This window comes from Microtus oregoni, unplaced genomic scaffold, assembly GCF_018167655.1.
Source record: "Microtus oregoni isolate MIOR12 unplaced genomic scaffold, Mior012 000088F_ref0000325, whole genome shotgun sequence".
NCBI classification, from domain to species: domain Eukaryota; kingdom Metazoa; phylum Chordata; class Mammalia; order Rodentia; family Cricetidae; genus Microtus; species Microtus oregoni.
Window position 1 is genome coordinate 3833841 of NW_024544555.1, and position 15456 is coordinate 3849296.

The window sequence follows — 15456 nt, forward strand, 5'->3', positions numbered from 1 at the left end:
ATGAACAAATTTGCATATGAACCAAAATGATCTCACTGTCATTATTCTATAGTTTAAATAGTAAATTGTAAAATTGCCTACTGCCCCATTTCTGGTATAATGTAGAATAGAAAAATGAAGAGAATAAATAAGAAATAATTGATTAGCATATACAAATGTAACAGAAAAGGCAAGATAAATCATGTGCAAAAGCCACCATTATCACTTTTTTGATGATTATTAATAGATAGTGAGACTATAGTGATACTCACTTTTCCTTCTTCTGCTACTCATCCCATGTCCCCCTTCCCAAACAAACTGCAAAGCAGTTTCAGACACTATGAAGTCCGGAAAGCAAGTGAGAAAGCTCCAATTCAGTCTCAATTTCTTCATGTTCCTTGCAGCAATTTTTAGTAGTAGGACCTTACCGTCTAGTTCTGATGGGAAACCAACAACAGCGACAATGGTCTTTATTGTTTGTGGGTGGGGCTAAAGGGCCTCTATAGGCAGTAAGACCTAAGTAGGTAGCCTACTCCTGGCACTGTAATTGTTCTTTAATAAATTTATGACTTGATCTTTAGGAGTAGTTTTTCCACTATTGTGGAGTGTTTTCATTCAAACTCTGTTATTTTCCATCCTCACCCCTTTAGGCATGTGTTCATGTTTTCTAGTTACTAGTCTAACTCTAGGAAGTCTGAGGTTAGTGCCGTGAAGTCTTTTTGCAAAGGTGGGCAAGATCTCTGAGTGTCCATCAGCCACTTTTCTAGTCTGGCGCTGGTTGATTTCAGGAGTCAAAAACTAAGTAGCTGCTAAATCAAATTGCTAGCAATGTTCAACACGGAATGGAAGATCCTACTTTTTTGTATTGACTGTTTGCACAAGAGATCAGTGTTAGGGTACAACTGCAGGTATGGGAGACTCAAATAAGCTTTGGAACCACCTGTGGTCCTCCATGAACTTACTTTAACTCCAGAAATAGCCCTAATTCCCTCCTCCCGGTCAGCGAAATGTCTTCAAATAGTTCTCTTTACTCCATCATTCTTCAGTTCAGCCCATGGGATTCTTCTAGTTTGATTATATTTCTTTGAAATTGTTCTTGACTTTACCATTGGTGATGTCTCTGTGAAAATGTCACCGGGCCTTCCTCCATGTCATTACTAAACTTCTCAGGAGTATTAGGCCCCATTCTTTTCAAAGCCTGATATAGTGTGTCTTTCATGATTTCATACATGTTATTTTTTTATGCATTTAACAGGTCACTCTCTATTTTTTTAATCTCATCTCAGTGTGATAAAGCCTTTTTATTCAACCACACTCAGTATAGTTATGTTCATCCATGGCTTTAAATGCCACCAATATGCTAAAGAATTGGAAAATCATTTCTCTGTATATTCTATTCTGCATGCAGATAGACATTATCTTCTCAGCATCCCCATAGTATATTTCTCTCTGATGCATCCATCTAATTTTGCTCAAGCCTAGAGGCATACTTATTTTTCCTTTTTCTTCTTGGTTTTTTTTTTTTTTTTTTTTTTTTTTTTGAGACAGGGTTTCTCTTTGTAACAGTCTTGGCTGTCCTGGAACTCACTCTGTAGGCCAATCTGGCCTCAGACTCACAAAGATTTGCCTATGTCTACCTCCCAAGTGCTGGATTAAAGGTCTGTACCATAACCACCCAGTGAAGCATTCCTGATCATTCTCTCTCCTCAGCCATTCAGTGCATCCAAATTATCAGTTAGTAGTACAGCTTCTATATCTAAAATACAACTGAAATATTTCCTTCATTTTCAAAGTCAGTATGATGCAAAGCATGCAGTCTGTAGTTTAGAATAACCTAATTTTCTTTTAACTGGTCATATTTACCTTTCCTATGGTTGGTTCTTTGAGCTAATATTTATTTGTTAAAATAGTATATTATTTCCTCCTAAAATCTCTCGTTGTAGTAATATGAGCGGCGGGGCTGCGTCCCCAGCACCCCGGCTGCCTGGCTAGCTTATGCCCCGAAATAACAGCACACAAACTGTATTCATTTAATCACTGCTTGGCCCATTTCTATCTAGCCTCTTCTAGGCTAATTCTCACATATTAATTTAGCCCATTTCTAATCATCTGTGTAGCGCCCCTAGGTGCGCTTACCAGGAAGATTCTAGCCTATGTCCATCCTGGGTCGGAGCTTCATCGCGTTGTGTCTGCCTGGGAGCTGGGAGCATGGCGTCTCTCTGAGGCGTCTGCTCCCGAGAGGAGAGCTGTGGAGTCTGAGCTCACTTCCTCTTCCTCCCAGTGTTCTGTTCTGTTTACTCCTCCCACCTATCTTCTAACCAATGAGGGCCAAGCAGTTTCTTTTTATTTAACCAATGACCTTCCTCCATCATCTCGTAAATTTTTTTTTTGCCTAGGATGAACTCCAATGTTGAGACCAAAGTCTACTGGGTTCGACATGATACAGCCTCCCTTATTCCTCTGCCTCGCCTCCTGCCCCAGTGTTGTCTTTCCCTCCTGCCCCAGTGTTGTCTTTCCCATACTCATCTTACTCCATACACGATGTTCTTGCTTCTGCTGTACATTTTTTTTTCTTCCAGCCTTTGGAACTAATTTGCATTTGTCCAGAGATGTGTTTCATGAATCTCCACAGGGCTGGCTTGGCTATTGCTCAGGTTTCCTTTCAAACACAGACTCCTCACCATCACCCTCCTGAGGACAACTCCAGTTAAAGCTGCAAATGTCTTCACTTCGATTTCAGCCATCTATTGTCAGGTAACTTTGTTCATCTGCTCAGAACCCTGTGGAACTGTCTCAGGCTTTTCAGGGCTAGCCTGTCCACTGCATCCTCTTGGCACCTGTTGTCAGTTAAAAGCTCACGAAGAGGCCGCTCCCAGATGGCCTTTCTCACCGGTCTGGGTCTGAGTTTGCAGAAGGAATCTGTCGAAAGGCCTCCGTCTACCCATAGGATCTCTCTATCAATCAGGGCATCTCAGGTTTGAAGAGACTGAAAACAGAAACTACAATGTCCCTTGGGGTGTTCTTTGAAACTGAACATCTGTCACCTCAGCTACATTCTTTTGGTAAAAGTCTGTTGCAAAGTTAACCAAGATGTAGGGTAAGAAACAAGTTCTACCTCTTGATGGGGGTTTCTATAGTAGCCCTTGTCTATGTTTAAGCTGCCACAGTCCCTTTCCTGTGCCTGACCATCACTTCTATTACGTCACCGCATTTCGTTCCTCTGTAGTTCCTATCATTATCTGAAAATATCTGCGTTTACTTTCTTTTGATGATGGATGCTGCCCTTTCACTTGAGTGTGAGCTCCAAGAGGGAGTGCATCCCTCTCTAACTCACTGAATACTAAATCCCCACTGACTGGAATAGTGAATAGCATTTGGCACTCAGTAGGAGAGCAGCATATGGCGGCGGAGGGGATTGATGAGCCAGTAAACAGGTGAACACAGAACACCTGGCTCGACAGCAGCTTGTGCTGCAGTCCTCACAGGGCTTTGGGATCATTGCCCTCGAATGCTCCTAGGGTAGCTGAACTTGTATGATGGAAAAAGAAGGTAAAAAGTACAGTAGAACATTTATCCAAATTGTCCTATTATTAATAAAAATACAGGAGTCAGATATTGGAGTACAAACCTGATAGATCAAGAACCAGTGAAGGAATGACTAGCTGACTTTCTCCACCTTCCCAGACTGAGAAAGCTACAGAGCTCTCCAAGCCCCTCCCCATCTCTCCTTTGACTCTCTATCTCAGTCTTCCAAAAATCTCTATGGCAAATTCCTTTCAACTAGTTGTGGACCCCACTGTAGGAGGAGGTCCCGCTTGCTTTTCCTGGCCACCCAGCTAGCTTCGCCCGGAAATAATCACACAGAAACTGTATTAGTTAAATCACAGCTTGACCTATTAGCTCTAGTTTTTTAATTGGCTAAGTCTTATATTAATTTAACTCATTTCTATTAATCTGTGTATCGCCGTGTGACAGTGGCTTACCAGGTAAAATTCAGCATGTCTGCCTCTGGCCATGGATCCATGCCATCTCCCTGACTCTTTCCTTCTCCCAGCATTCAGTTTTGCCTTCCCCATCTACCTTAGTTCTGCCCTATCAACAGGCCAAGGCAGTTTCTTTATTCGTTAACCAATGAAAGCAGTACATAGACAGAAAGACCTCCCACCCCACCCCACCCATTGATTCAAGGTTTACCTTTATTAGCAGTCTTGGAGTTTCACAGTGCAAGCAAATATCCCACAACAGTACAGATAGTGATGAGGGAGTTTTAATGTCTGTGATTCTGATTTGAGGAAGCCTTAAAGCAAAATTAAGATGTTTTACTTTCTGATTCAAATTCCAAATAATCACACAGAATGCTTCCTAGGTGTTCTCATATTATGTTGTCTTGGTCAGTGTTCTATTGCTGCAAAGAGACACCATGACCATGGTACCACTTATAAAAGATAATACTGAGTTGGGGTTGGCTTATAGTTTCAGAGGTTTAGTCCATTATCATCATGACAGGTAGCATGGCAGCATGGGGGCAGAGATGATGCTGAAGACATCATTGAGACTTCTACCTTCAGGTCTGCAGGCTGCAGTAAGAGAAAGACTCTTGGTTTAGATTGGGCTTTTGAAACTACAAAGACCACCTGCAGTGTCCCACCTCCTCCACAAGGCTATACCTCCCAATCTTTTCAAATAGCGCCACTCATATTGATAGGATTTTAAATCTATGGGGCATATGGGGACATTCTCATTCAAGCCTCTACATTCCAAAATCCCTGCTCTCTACAGGCTTGTAGCCGTATCATAATGCAAGATGCATTTCCTCCAACTTCAAAAGCCCCCATAGTCTATCACAGTCTCAACGCTGTTTAAAAAGTACAAAGCAGAGATGCATGAATGACTCAACATATGAAAATCTGTCAATGTAATCCATCATGTAAACAAACCGAAGGAAAACACACACACACACACACACACACAGACACACACACAATCATCGCATTATATCCTTAAAAAGCCTTTGAAAAATTCAACACCCCTTCATGATAAAGGTCGTGGAGAGATCAGGGATAAAAGAATGTACCAAAACATAATAAAAGCAATATACAGCAAGCCAACAACTAACATCAAGTTAAGTGGAGAAGAACTCAAGTGATTCCACTAAAATCAGGAGCAATACAAGGCTGTCCACTTTCTCCATATCTATTCATCATAGTACTCAAAGTTCTAGCTAGAGAAATAAGACAGCAAAAGGATATCAAGGGGATAAAATTTGGAAAGGATGAAGTCAAATTTTTACTATTTGTAGATGATATGATAGTGACCACAAAAAAAATCTACCATGAAACTCTTGCAGTTGAAAACACCTTAAATGATATGACTAGATAGAAGATTAACTCAAAAAAATTAGTAGCCCTTTTATATACAAGTGATAAATAGGCTGAGAGATCATTGAAACATTTACACAATGGAGTACTATACAGCAGAAAAAATGACATCTTGAATTTTGTAAGAAAATGGGTGGAGCTAGACAACATCATTTTGAGTGAAGTAACCCAGAAAGACAATTATCACATGTACTCAAATATATGTGGTTTTTAAACATAAAGCAAAGAAAACCAGCCCACAAATCACAATCCCAGAGAACCTAGACAACAATGAGGCCCCTAAGAGAGACATAAATAGATCTAATCTACATGGGTAGTAGAAAAAGACAAGATCTCCTGAGTAAATTGGGAGCATGGGGACCTTGGGAGAGGGTTGAATGGGAAGGAAGAGGCAGGGAGGGGAGCAGAGAAAAATGTAGAGCTCGATAAAAATCAATTTAAAATATGTAATATTTTTTAAAAGAAATAGAAAAAAATCATTGAAACAACACCATTTACAAAAGCCACAAACAATATGAAATATGTTGGGGTAATTCTAAACAAATCAATGAAATACCTGTATGACAAGGATTTTAAGTCTTTGAAAAAATAATTTGGAGAAGATATCAGAAAGTGGAAAGATCTTCCTTGCTCATGGATAGGTAGGATTAACATAGTAAAAATTGCAGTATTTCCAAAAGCAATCTACAGATTCAATGTAATTCTCATCAAAATACCAACACAATTCTTCACAGACCTCAAAAGACTAACTTCATGTGGAAAAACAAAACGCTCATAAAAACTAAAACAATCCTGTACAATAAAGGAACCTTTGGAGGCATCAGTATCCCTAACTTCAAGCTCCACTATAGAGCTATAATCATAAAAACATCTTGATATTGGCATAAAAACAGACAGGTGGGTTAAGGCCAAAGCATATGTGACCTCAGGTATAACCACATTCCTACCCAGGATATTTTCTGGGAAACTCACAAACTAGACTATTAATTTTACTTATAGTGAGAGTAGCCTTGCTTTTGGTTGTACATCTGGAAGTTAGTTCCCTGTGACCTCACTTTAATTCCTAAGCAACTCTTTGATAACAACAACTTAAAAAGAATAAGTTCCCGGTGTGATGATTGTACAATGAAGTGTGAGAAGTATAAATTCATGCTCTTAGGAGCACCTTATTTTTTTCCTAGAGCTTCGTTTTAACCATTATGATTAAATCTACATAAAATCTCTTTTATTTATTTACTTTTATTTATTTTTTAAATTTCATTCTACATTCCAACCACAGATCTCCCCCCTCACTCTTCCTGCCCCCTCCAAGCTTCTGCCCCCTGAGCCTACCCCCTATCAACTCCTCCCAATGAGTGAGGGCTCCCATGGGAAGTCAACAAAGTCTGATACATTAAGCTGGAGCTGGGCCAAGCCCTTCTCCCTTGCATTAAGGTTGAACATGGCATCCCACCATAGGGAAAGAGCCAATAAGCTAGCTCATGCATCAGGGATAGATCCTGGTCTTATTGACAGGTACCGCACAGATCATTTATTGTGTGATGTTTTCTTCTTTTGGCTTTTTGAAGGGTTCCACCACCCAACTCCCAAAGAAATCACACCTGGAGGCTTATTCTTAGTTATGAGTGCCCAGTCTTAGCTTGACTTGTTTCTTTCTAGCTGTTTTTCAAGGAGGAGGGAGAGTTCAAGACAGGGTTTCTCTATGTAATAGCCTTGGAACTCTTGTAGAACAGGCTGGCTCAAACTCACAGAGATCTGCCTGTCTCTGCCTCCTGAATACTGGGATTAAAGGTGTGCACCACCACTACCTGGATTTTTTTTTAACTTATATTATTTTGACTACCTTTTGCCTCTGGGCAAGTTGGAAAGAGACACGTAGCATAGGGAACTCAAAAGGAGTTAGAAGGGAGGAGCTGGAGATGAGTGAATATGATCAAAACACATCGTATACACACAATGTTCTCAAAAAATTAATAAATGTCATATTTTAAAACACAGATATCAAAACACCTCTATTATACTTAATTTTTTTTACCTAACAAACTTAATAAGTGTTGTTGACTTTCCTCTCACATTCATTAGCTGTTAATAGCTTCTCGGAGAGAGATCAGACCTCATGAGCCCCTTCCTTATTCATAATTGAATGTTGACGGATGTAACTTTGTACGAGTCTTCTGTAGGTAACTACAGATAGCATTTCACACAAATCCTCTTTCTCTGACTCTTACATTATTTCTACTTCTTCTTCCTCAATGTTCCCTGAACTCTGGAGGAGGTGAAACAGGTTTCTTGCTTAGAGCTGAGCTGGTCAATATTCTTAACCCTTGAAATGTTTGAAAAGGTCCTCCCAGTTCTAAGGGGCTTTTCTTTTCATCCAATTTTCTTTATTTTAAATGCTCTTCATAGGTTGAAACTTTATATTCATATCAAAGTTCGTAGTCCTGAATCAACCTTTTGAAGTGTAACCACCAGACGTGGACATAGAATCCACATGCCTTCTGATGGGCCCAGGAGGCAGAGCCATCAATAATATATGATTTGAGATTAATTTATCATTATGTACATTTAAAAACACACAAATCAATTTTTTATCCCTTGTGAACTTGCAGACTGGTCTAACTAGACATAGCAACGTAAAACATTCAATGATTAAATTTATTTTCCCATACAGACTTCTTTAATGTTTGATGCCCTTCAAATGTCCTCTAGCATCACAGCGAGGATGCTGGAAGCCATCTTGCATCCATAACTTGAGTTAGCAAGGTATTTAGTGAGAGCTGTCAGGCTGCTCCAGCTGAGTCAGTAGCTAGAGTACAGCACCCTCTAGTGGCCAGAGTTCAGTTTCGAGGTAGGAATGTCCGCCTATCACCAGAAATAGGTAACTACAAGTTGGATTCCCTCCTGTAGAGAACTTCACCTTGGGCATTTCCAGCTCGGTGGCTGAGCCTTTGCCCAGTGTGCTACAGATCCAGACACGGCTCCACTGTGGTAACTCTACTACCTCTCCATCTTAGACTCATTTTTTAGAACTCACAATCTCAAACTATTTCTTTTTTTATTTTTGTTAAGTAGTTGTAAATATTATCCCCTTTGGGAATACTTCCTTGTTTCTATTTTATTTATTATTATCGAATATAGACACATCAGATCTTAAAATAAGGGGTTATTATCTAGAATTCCTATTGAGGAAAGTCAAGGCACAATCCATGTGAGGTGACTGTGGTTCAGGGCAGGAGCATTGACCTTAGCATCAGCCCCGATTAGAAAGAGCAGCCCTGCTGTGGTTTTAAGTCAGGCAACTTTACTTTTTCCTAAGTTTCCTCACAGGACGAGAGTAACCCTGCAAAGTTATAGTGGCTCTCAAAGAAGCAATGTGAGTCACACAAAACGTTCACAGTCATTTGCTTGTTAGCCAGCCCCCTTTCTGCTTATCAGAATACTTCCTGGGCATGGCATGGGATACTGTCTTCATTCTGACCCAAACTCTGTTCATCACGCTTGTTTGGCTCAACTGTGTATTGTCATTATCTGTAACGTCTGGTTATACAGGCACAATGAGCTAACCTGTGAAGCTTAGTCTAGTCTGGGCCTTTCCCAGGTTCCCTGTCCTCAAGGTATTTCACCCATTCTTTGAGAAGAAAGCTTCGGGGACAAGGTATATTCAGATGTGTTTATTCAATAGACAGGCTAGTCAAGCATCATGGTAGTCTTAGCAGAGTTCAAGATCTTGACTTTCAGCAAGGTCCATATTTTTTAATGAGGACAGGAACCTGGCGTGCCCTGTAGAAGAATGGAAGAAAATAGGATATGGTCAGTTTGCATTTATTGGCACAAATAAGTGACTATGGGAGAACGGTAATGAAACTTCAAAAAAAAATCACTTTTTAATAAGAGAGGCGTATGATGTATTCCCAGTTTTCTCTTTCCCCAATTCATTTACTCACTTACTTATTCATTGAATATTTGCTGCTTGCTATTATATTCACAAGGGCTACAACAGAATAGAAAAGTGCCTATCACTGCTGTTTAGGGACCTATGGGGAGGCACTGGGAACCCTTGAAATTAATCTCAAATTCAGCCCTGCTTCTTTTACTGCTGATGCTGAAAACTAAGTGATCATACGGAAATCTTAGCTGGTACCCAGGCTACAGCAGGTCCTTCTAATTGTTCAACATTTCATCTTAGATGATGGGGGGCTTGAATCTGTCAGACCATCTTGAGTCTCATGAGAGCAGCCAATAAGAAGGTCTTCCTCTTTAGATAGTATCTTTTCTACCCTTCCTGTGTTACCTTTATGAAGCCAGTTCCTCTCACCAAATCTAAATGCTCCTCGGTCCTGTTAGTTACAACCTTGTCCCTTAGTTACAAGATTGCTTCCAGAGTTGTCTCTCTAGCCGTTGCTTTCTTGACCACGCTGGCACGCCACACACTTTTTTTTATTTCTCTTTTGTTGGAGAAGATATGGTCCTCTTCATTTTCACATGGACATTTTCTGGACCCATCGTTTCTTCACTTTGCCTTTAACATTAACTTAGGATGGTGCCAGTTTCAAAGTCACTTCCATAAGCCTGTCATTTACAGCTGTGCTGTTCACTGAGGCTTGTTCTGCTATTAGCCATATAAGATTATTAACACTTAAAAGATTAACAGTATAAAATCTTCAGATTCTCAATATACTGTTGGTCCTTCAGAGCCAAGGGCCAGCACAGGTGGCCAGTGGCTATGGATTGGCCAGCACAAACAGAAGACATTTCTAGCACCACAGAAAGTTCTGTCATCATTGCTTTCCTATAGGAAAGAATTGTCAGCTGAGAAAACATAGGAGACATATAATGTCCTGACTTAACATACCTGGCAGGCAGACACATGGACCTATCATAGGAAAGGCCTGTCTGCTGTTTTCTGAGCATCTCAAATCCCAATATTTAGAGTCAGCGTCTGAGTTACCACACAGGTCATTTTTGGACAACTTCAAAAAAAATCCATTTTTAGTTAAAATATAATTGCATCACTTTTTTCTCCCTTTTCTTTCTCTAACTCCTCCCAAGCCCCCTCTGTCCAAACCCCTCATTACCCATTCACTTTTAAATTGATAGCCTCTTTTTCTTTGATTATTATTGCTTGTGTGTGCGTGCGTATGTGTGTGTGTATGTATACAAATAGATAGATATATCCAGCTGAGCCCATTTTTGTTGTTTATATGTGTGACTTTTAATGGGCAATCAAAGCAAAGGCGCTACAGAAACCTTAGAACATTGTTTACATTTGAGAAAGAGAAGCCTGTCTCGAGACCTAAGTGCTATGTCTGAACACAGGGTGAAACATTGTGCTTTCGGGGAGCTGGCTGTGCCTCTTGCATTTACACGTAATTGAAAGAATACAAAGAGCAAATTGCAATCAGTAGATTTAAAGGTCAAAGGAGAGCATGTTCAGCATTTCGCTCGTATTTCCTGAATGCTTCACTCTAAATAGAGGCCTTTAGATTTCAGAGCTTACACTTGGAGATTTCACAAGTCTCAAGGGTGCTGTGAAGTTTTCCTCCTCTGCGTGGATGGAAATAATGATGCTTGACCTTAGTGTCAACAACATAGTTCATGAGAAAATTAACAAGTGGTTCCTCCTGTTCCTCCCTAAACATCTGAGCCGGGGCCTCAACCTGTAGCCCAGGGTGAGAGACGAAAGAGCAGACTGGCTTAAAAACTCAGGTTTCTTCTGCCCTGGCCTGCAGTGTGGGGGTGGCAGGCATGTGCTGTCATTTCGGGCATTTTTACACACTGGAAGCACTCACCATAAAGCTGAACGCATAGTGTGTTCGGGGTCTAAAATGTTTACACTCCTAGACAAACTTGGAGACTTTTCTGAAATCATTTAGAGCCATCCCAGAAGAGAATTCACATTATAGAGAAGAGATCCATGCAGAGGAAAGATGACAGTTTAGAGCCACGTGAGCCGGAGCTGAAGTCTTTAACACGGAGTCAGTTCTAGAATATCTAAGTGTTTCCTGTCACCTTTGGGGTCCCGACTGTTTGGTTGGAACTCAGAGCATCATTTAAACAGCATCCACTTCAGTAAACCTTTCTTGGACCTTTCAGTCAGAAAACATCCCGTCTTTGTTTCGGTCACGTGACACTTTATACACTACTTGCTGTCGATTGCCACAGCTGAGAAGTTGTCGCATGTGCTTATGAAGTGAGCTTGCTATTGTGTGTTTTGTTTGTTTCTGTCACAAGTGCATGGGAAAGAGGGAGGGTCTAGCATAATGACTGGCACATGGTTCTAACTGCTCGGTCATAGCATAAGAAAACAAACTGTGACACATTTGTTTGTCCCAGTGTGTCAACTCTGATTCCTGTTCCCCAACCTTAATTCCATCATAAAATTAAACTACATCGAGGCTAGATCTCATTCCCATGAATATAAATGTTATAAAATACATTTCAGTTCACTAAAACCTATGTAATTTACATTTGCTAATTTTGGGGAAGCATAGTTAAAATGCAATTTAACTATTTTAACTATCGTCGAGAATTATTTTTTCAGATCAAAGATATTTTGCATGTTTAGGCATTTTGAAAATCTAGACTATTAGCTGTATTGCTAAGAATATTAAAGCTTTTATCGTTCTATCAATTTTTAAAGTATATTATACCAAGTTTATGAAAAGAAAGATTTATTTATTGACCTAGGCTTTAAGAGGATAATAACATTTGTAAAATTCTAATGGTAAGAAAGTTAAGATAAATACTTATAAACTAGATTTTATCCTCACCTGTTTTCAAAGCACAGACTGCATTCATTGGAGTAAGTAATTCCATCCGCCCCACACACAGGGTCATAATTCCTGGGACATCCCATAGTTGCACCATTGCAATTGGCCTAAACAGGATTAAAAACAGTCATTTTCTATCATTTCTCAATGTTTGATCTCATAATAAAATATTATATTTTCTAAAAATTGACTTTTTTCAATTAGGATCATGATGCTGAATGTTTTACAAGAAAACAATAATAACAACAATGAAAGAAATCTGCCCTGGAATTGGAAAATCTGACTTAAACTCATTTCCTCTTTATATGACATCACGAGTCCATTAACTCTTCCCTTGATCTCAGTCATTTCATCAACAAATAATGTCAGTTCCCAACTTGGGTCATGGTGCTTTGGGGAGGTTGGCTATGAGAAGGAAGATAACACTCAAGCTCCCAGTTCCTGGTGTGCTGACTTTTTTATGGCCAGCTGCTAACAGGATAGCCTTCCTTGCTGATTATCATGAGACTATTTTCATAGCACACTGCCCTTCTGTAAATGCATTATTCTATTGGGAAAGTCCCACCCCTCAATCGAAACCATCAATTATCCATTCATTGATCTACCCCATAACTGCCTTGTAAAGTTGTTATTCACTCTCCCTCAAGGGAAGAGACACAGAGTGATGAATCAAATTAAAGTCACATCATCTGGTGATTCCTGGACCCTGGATTCCAGCTCCTGGGTGCTACATCATCACCTCCTCTTTTCAGGACGTCGACCACCAGCTCTGTTTTGCTGACATTCATTCTTAATGGATCAATACTTGAAGACCTTTCCTTCACCACTCTAACAGCTTGTATAGGAAATTAGAGAATTAAGAAACTATAAATTATAAGAAATTATAAAATTCTCTTTACCTGTTTTCCCACTAAGTTAGCTGTAGTGTTACCTAGAAAATACAAACATGTCAACTTGGATCCCAGATAAAAAAAGTCAGAGCTATTCTATTCTTATTTACCAAAGAATACAATTTTCATAGTGACTTCTCTGCTTCCACCATTCACTGCCCATCTCTTTATTTCCACAGACTTTCAAGGACACTGGATGGATTTTCCCCACTCTCTGCCTGCTAAGATCTTGCAAAGAATTAAGTAAAATTTTGACTGTTAAGGAGCATTTAAGAAAATTTGATCCACTTGCTTGAGAATAGAAATTCTGTACTCGGAGTTTGAAGTGTTTTTGCGCTAATCATTCCGACACACTCTGGACGCCCATCAGTGTTCTCTCTATGTCCACTAGAGCCTTCATCTCAGTCAGTGAGTTATAAATATCCGCACCTCTGGGCATGGATGGCAGGATGGGAAATAGGCATCAGGACTTGGGTTGTAATTAAATTCCTTTTGTAAATAGTGTTGGAAATGGGGCTCTTCTGCCAGCTCAGCATTAGTTCTCAAAGAGCTTTTTCCCACAGGTGCCTTACACTGACTGACTCGAGGTCCAAATTGTCTTCTATGTATTCACATCGTGCAGAAAAGACTCCATTCTTCAGAAGACAAGTCCTTCTGACATCAAGGCATATGATACATATACATATATGTAACAATAATGAAAGCAAACTAAATTGGGAAGAGGGTGAAGAGGCATACAGGATGGTTTGGAAGTAGGAAAGGGAAGAGGGGATGATATAATTATATTCTCAAAAAGTTATTTTTTAAAAAGCAGATGTGAATGTAGAGTAGTATTTCAAAGAAAGGAATCTAATCTGACAGCCCCCAAAGGAGAAATGTTCCCAAAACTTAATTTTCAGTCAATGATCTCTAAGGGAATGAAAAAGATCTCTGGGATTCATCAGAGAAGATGAGGCTGCTGGAGTCCCTTTAGATCCAGAATGTAAATAAGCCTAAACATTGATGAGCAGGGGCTCATTACAGGCCTCTAGTTGTATTAATTATTAGGCTTGAGGTGCAACAAAGGACTCTTTTCTTCCATAAATATTTATCTAAAACAGTAAGCAGTGGTCTTCCCTTTCTTAGCTAAACACAGATGTGGTTCTAGTTGAAAGCTGTGCCTGATCAGCAGTAAGGTGAAAGTATTCAGCAATGCCAGTTATAAAACCCAAACCCATCTCAACCAGGATCATTTCCCAACATTCTCATGGTGAGTATGAGGATTCCTTTATCTGTTCAAGCAGGATATATATTTTCTTTCTGAACAGCCTACAGATCAAGCATAAAATTTTTAATCACTCAAAATATGACTTTTATGAAAAGTAACTGGCAGCCATTGTTTTCCATTTTATGCAAGTTCATAAGAATTTCAATTTTGTAAATTGGCCTTCCATAGTTTATTAGTCACTTATAAAGTTAGAAGAATATTTTAGAGGGAAATCCCTTCTCTGCCACATCTCTAACAAAGTAGCAGCTTTGTCTTTAGATCAGGCTATGACTTTCTCTGGGCACATCTTCCCAGAGATCCTCTTCTCCTTTATTCTAGAAATTGTTTCTTTCTGTAATTCACACTAGAAATGCTTCTTTTTTGTATTGACTCCATTGATTTTATTTCAACTCATTGACACTAGTGAGCTAACACCAGACTACCTACATTTCCAGGAGATATACTCATTAAAGCCACAGATGAAAACTCTTTACTAATTTTGGAAGAATACGCAAACACACCTACCTGCTAAAGTGAGTAGGACCAAGGCACTAAGAAAGATACTTGCCGCCTTCATGGTTGCAGATGCAGGTGCAAAGGTCCGGAGAAATCTGCGCTGTGCTTTTCTTCAGAAACCGAGGAATGGTCTTATAGACAGATGGTAACACAGGCCCCACCCACTCTGCTGTTATCCTTGGTTATTGATTGACTATGTGAGGCCTCTAAGCTGGGGAAATGTTATCTGAGTCAGAAACGGGGCATGAAAGGCTAGACCTAAAATTCTGCCAGGAAAAGCTAGTTAGCTTGATTCCTGACATCCTCTTGGGTTTTGAGAAATCCTCTCCCCTTTCCCAAGCCCTGGTTTTCTTATCTGTAGGTGAAATCAAAGGTCCTGTCTCCTCTGAATGGATAGGCTCAAAGACACTTTCCTTTCTTTCCTTTCTTCCATTCTTCCATTCCTGTGTTTTGTTTTCCCCATTTCTCCGTCACTGTACATCCATTAAGACTTGATAGACTGCTGGCAGGGTGGGGTAAAAGATAAAGAAGGCTCAGTCCCCTGTCTCTCTATCTCCACTTCTGTCTCTCCGTCTCTGTCTCTACCTCTGTCTCTGTCTCTCTCTTGATCTCTGTCTCTGTTCTATGTCCCAGTTCCCTGTTCTGGGGCTAGGAGTGCTTACTAGAATAGTTTCAGG

The 15456-nt window shown here is 39.9% G+C and overlaps 1 protein-coding gene across 2 annotated transcripts; it reads right to left on the minus strand.

Annotated features, from left to right (window-relative positions):
• Positions 1-9013: 9013 nt before the first annotated feature.
• On the minus strand, positions 9014-14921 carry LOC121442267 (serine protease inhibitor Kazal-type 1-like). Of its 2 annotated transcripts, none has more exons than XM_041643750.1 (4): positions 14789-14921; positions 13027-13058; positions 12128-12234; positions 9014-9137 (listed from the first exon to the last, which is right to left on the minus strand). In XM_041643750.1, exons 1-4 carry the CDS (start codon positions 14838-14840, stop codon positions 9092-9094), a joined length of 237 nt encoding a protein of 78 aa, XP_041499684.1. In that variant the 5' UTR covers positions 14841-14921; the 3' UTR covers positions 9014-9091. The 2 variants fall into 2 exon arrangements, with proteins under 2 accessions (XP_041499684.1, XP_041499683.1); XM_041643749.1 differs by lacking the exon at positions 9014-9137 and adding an exon at positions 10209-10327.
• Positions 14922-15456: the final 535 nt, after the last annotated feature.

What these genes read in the sequence shown, in the direction of transcription:
- LOC121442267 (XM_041643749.1), bottom strand. Translation starts at nt 14,840, where the DNA reads ATGAAGGCGGCAAGTATCTTTCTTAGTGCCTTGGTCCTACTCACTTTA. An exon ending in GGTCCTACTCACTTTAGCAG is followed by an intron (nt 13,059 to 14,788) that starts GTAGGTGTGTTT and finishes TGTATTTTCTAG; the next exon opens with GTAACACTACAGCTAACTTA. An exon ending in AGTCTGTGCTTTGAAAACAG is followed by an intron (nt 10,328 to 12,127) that starts GTGAGGATAAAA and finishes TTTTTTTTGAAG; the next exon opens with TTGTCCAAAAATGACCTGTG.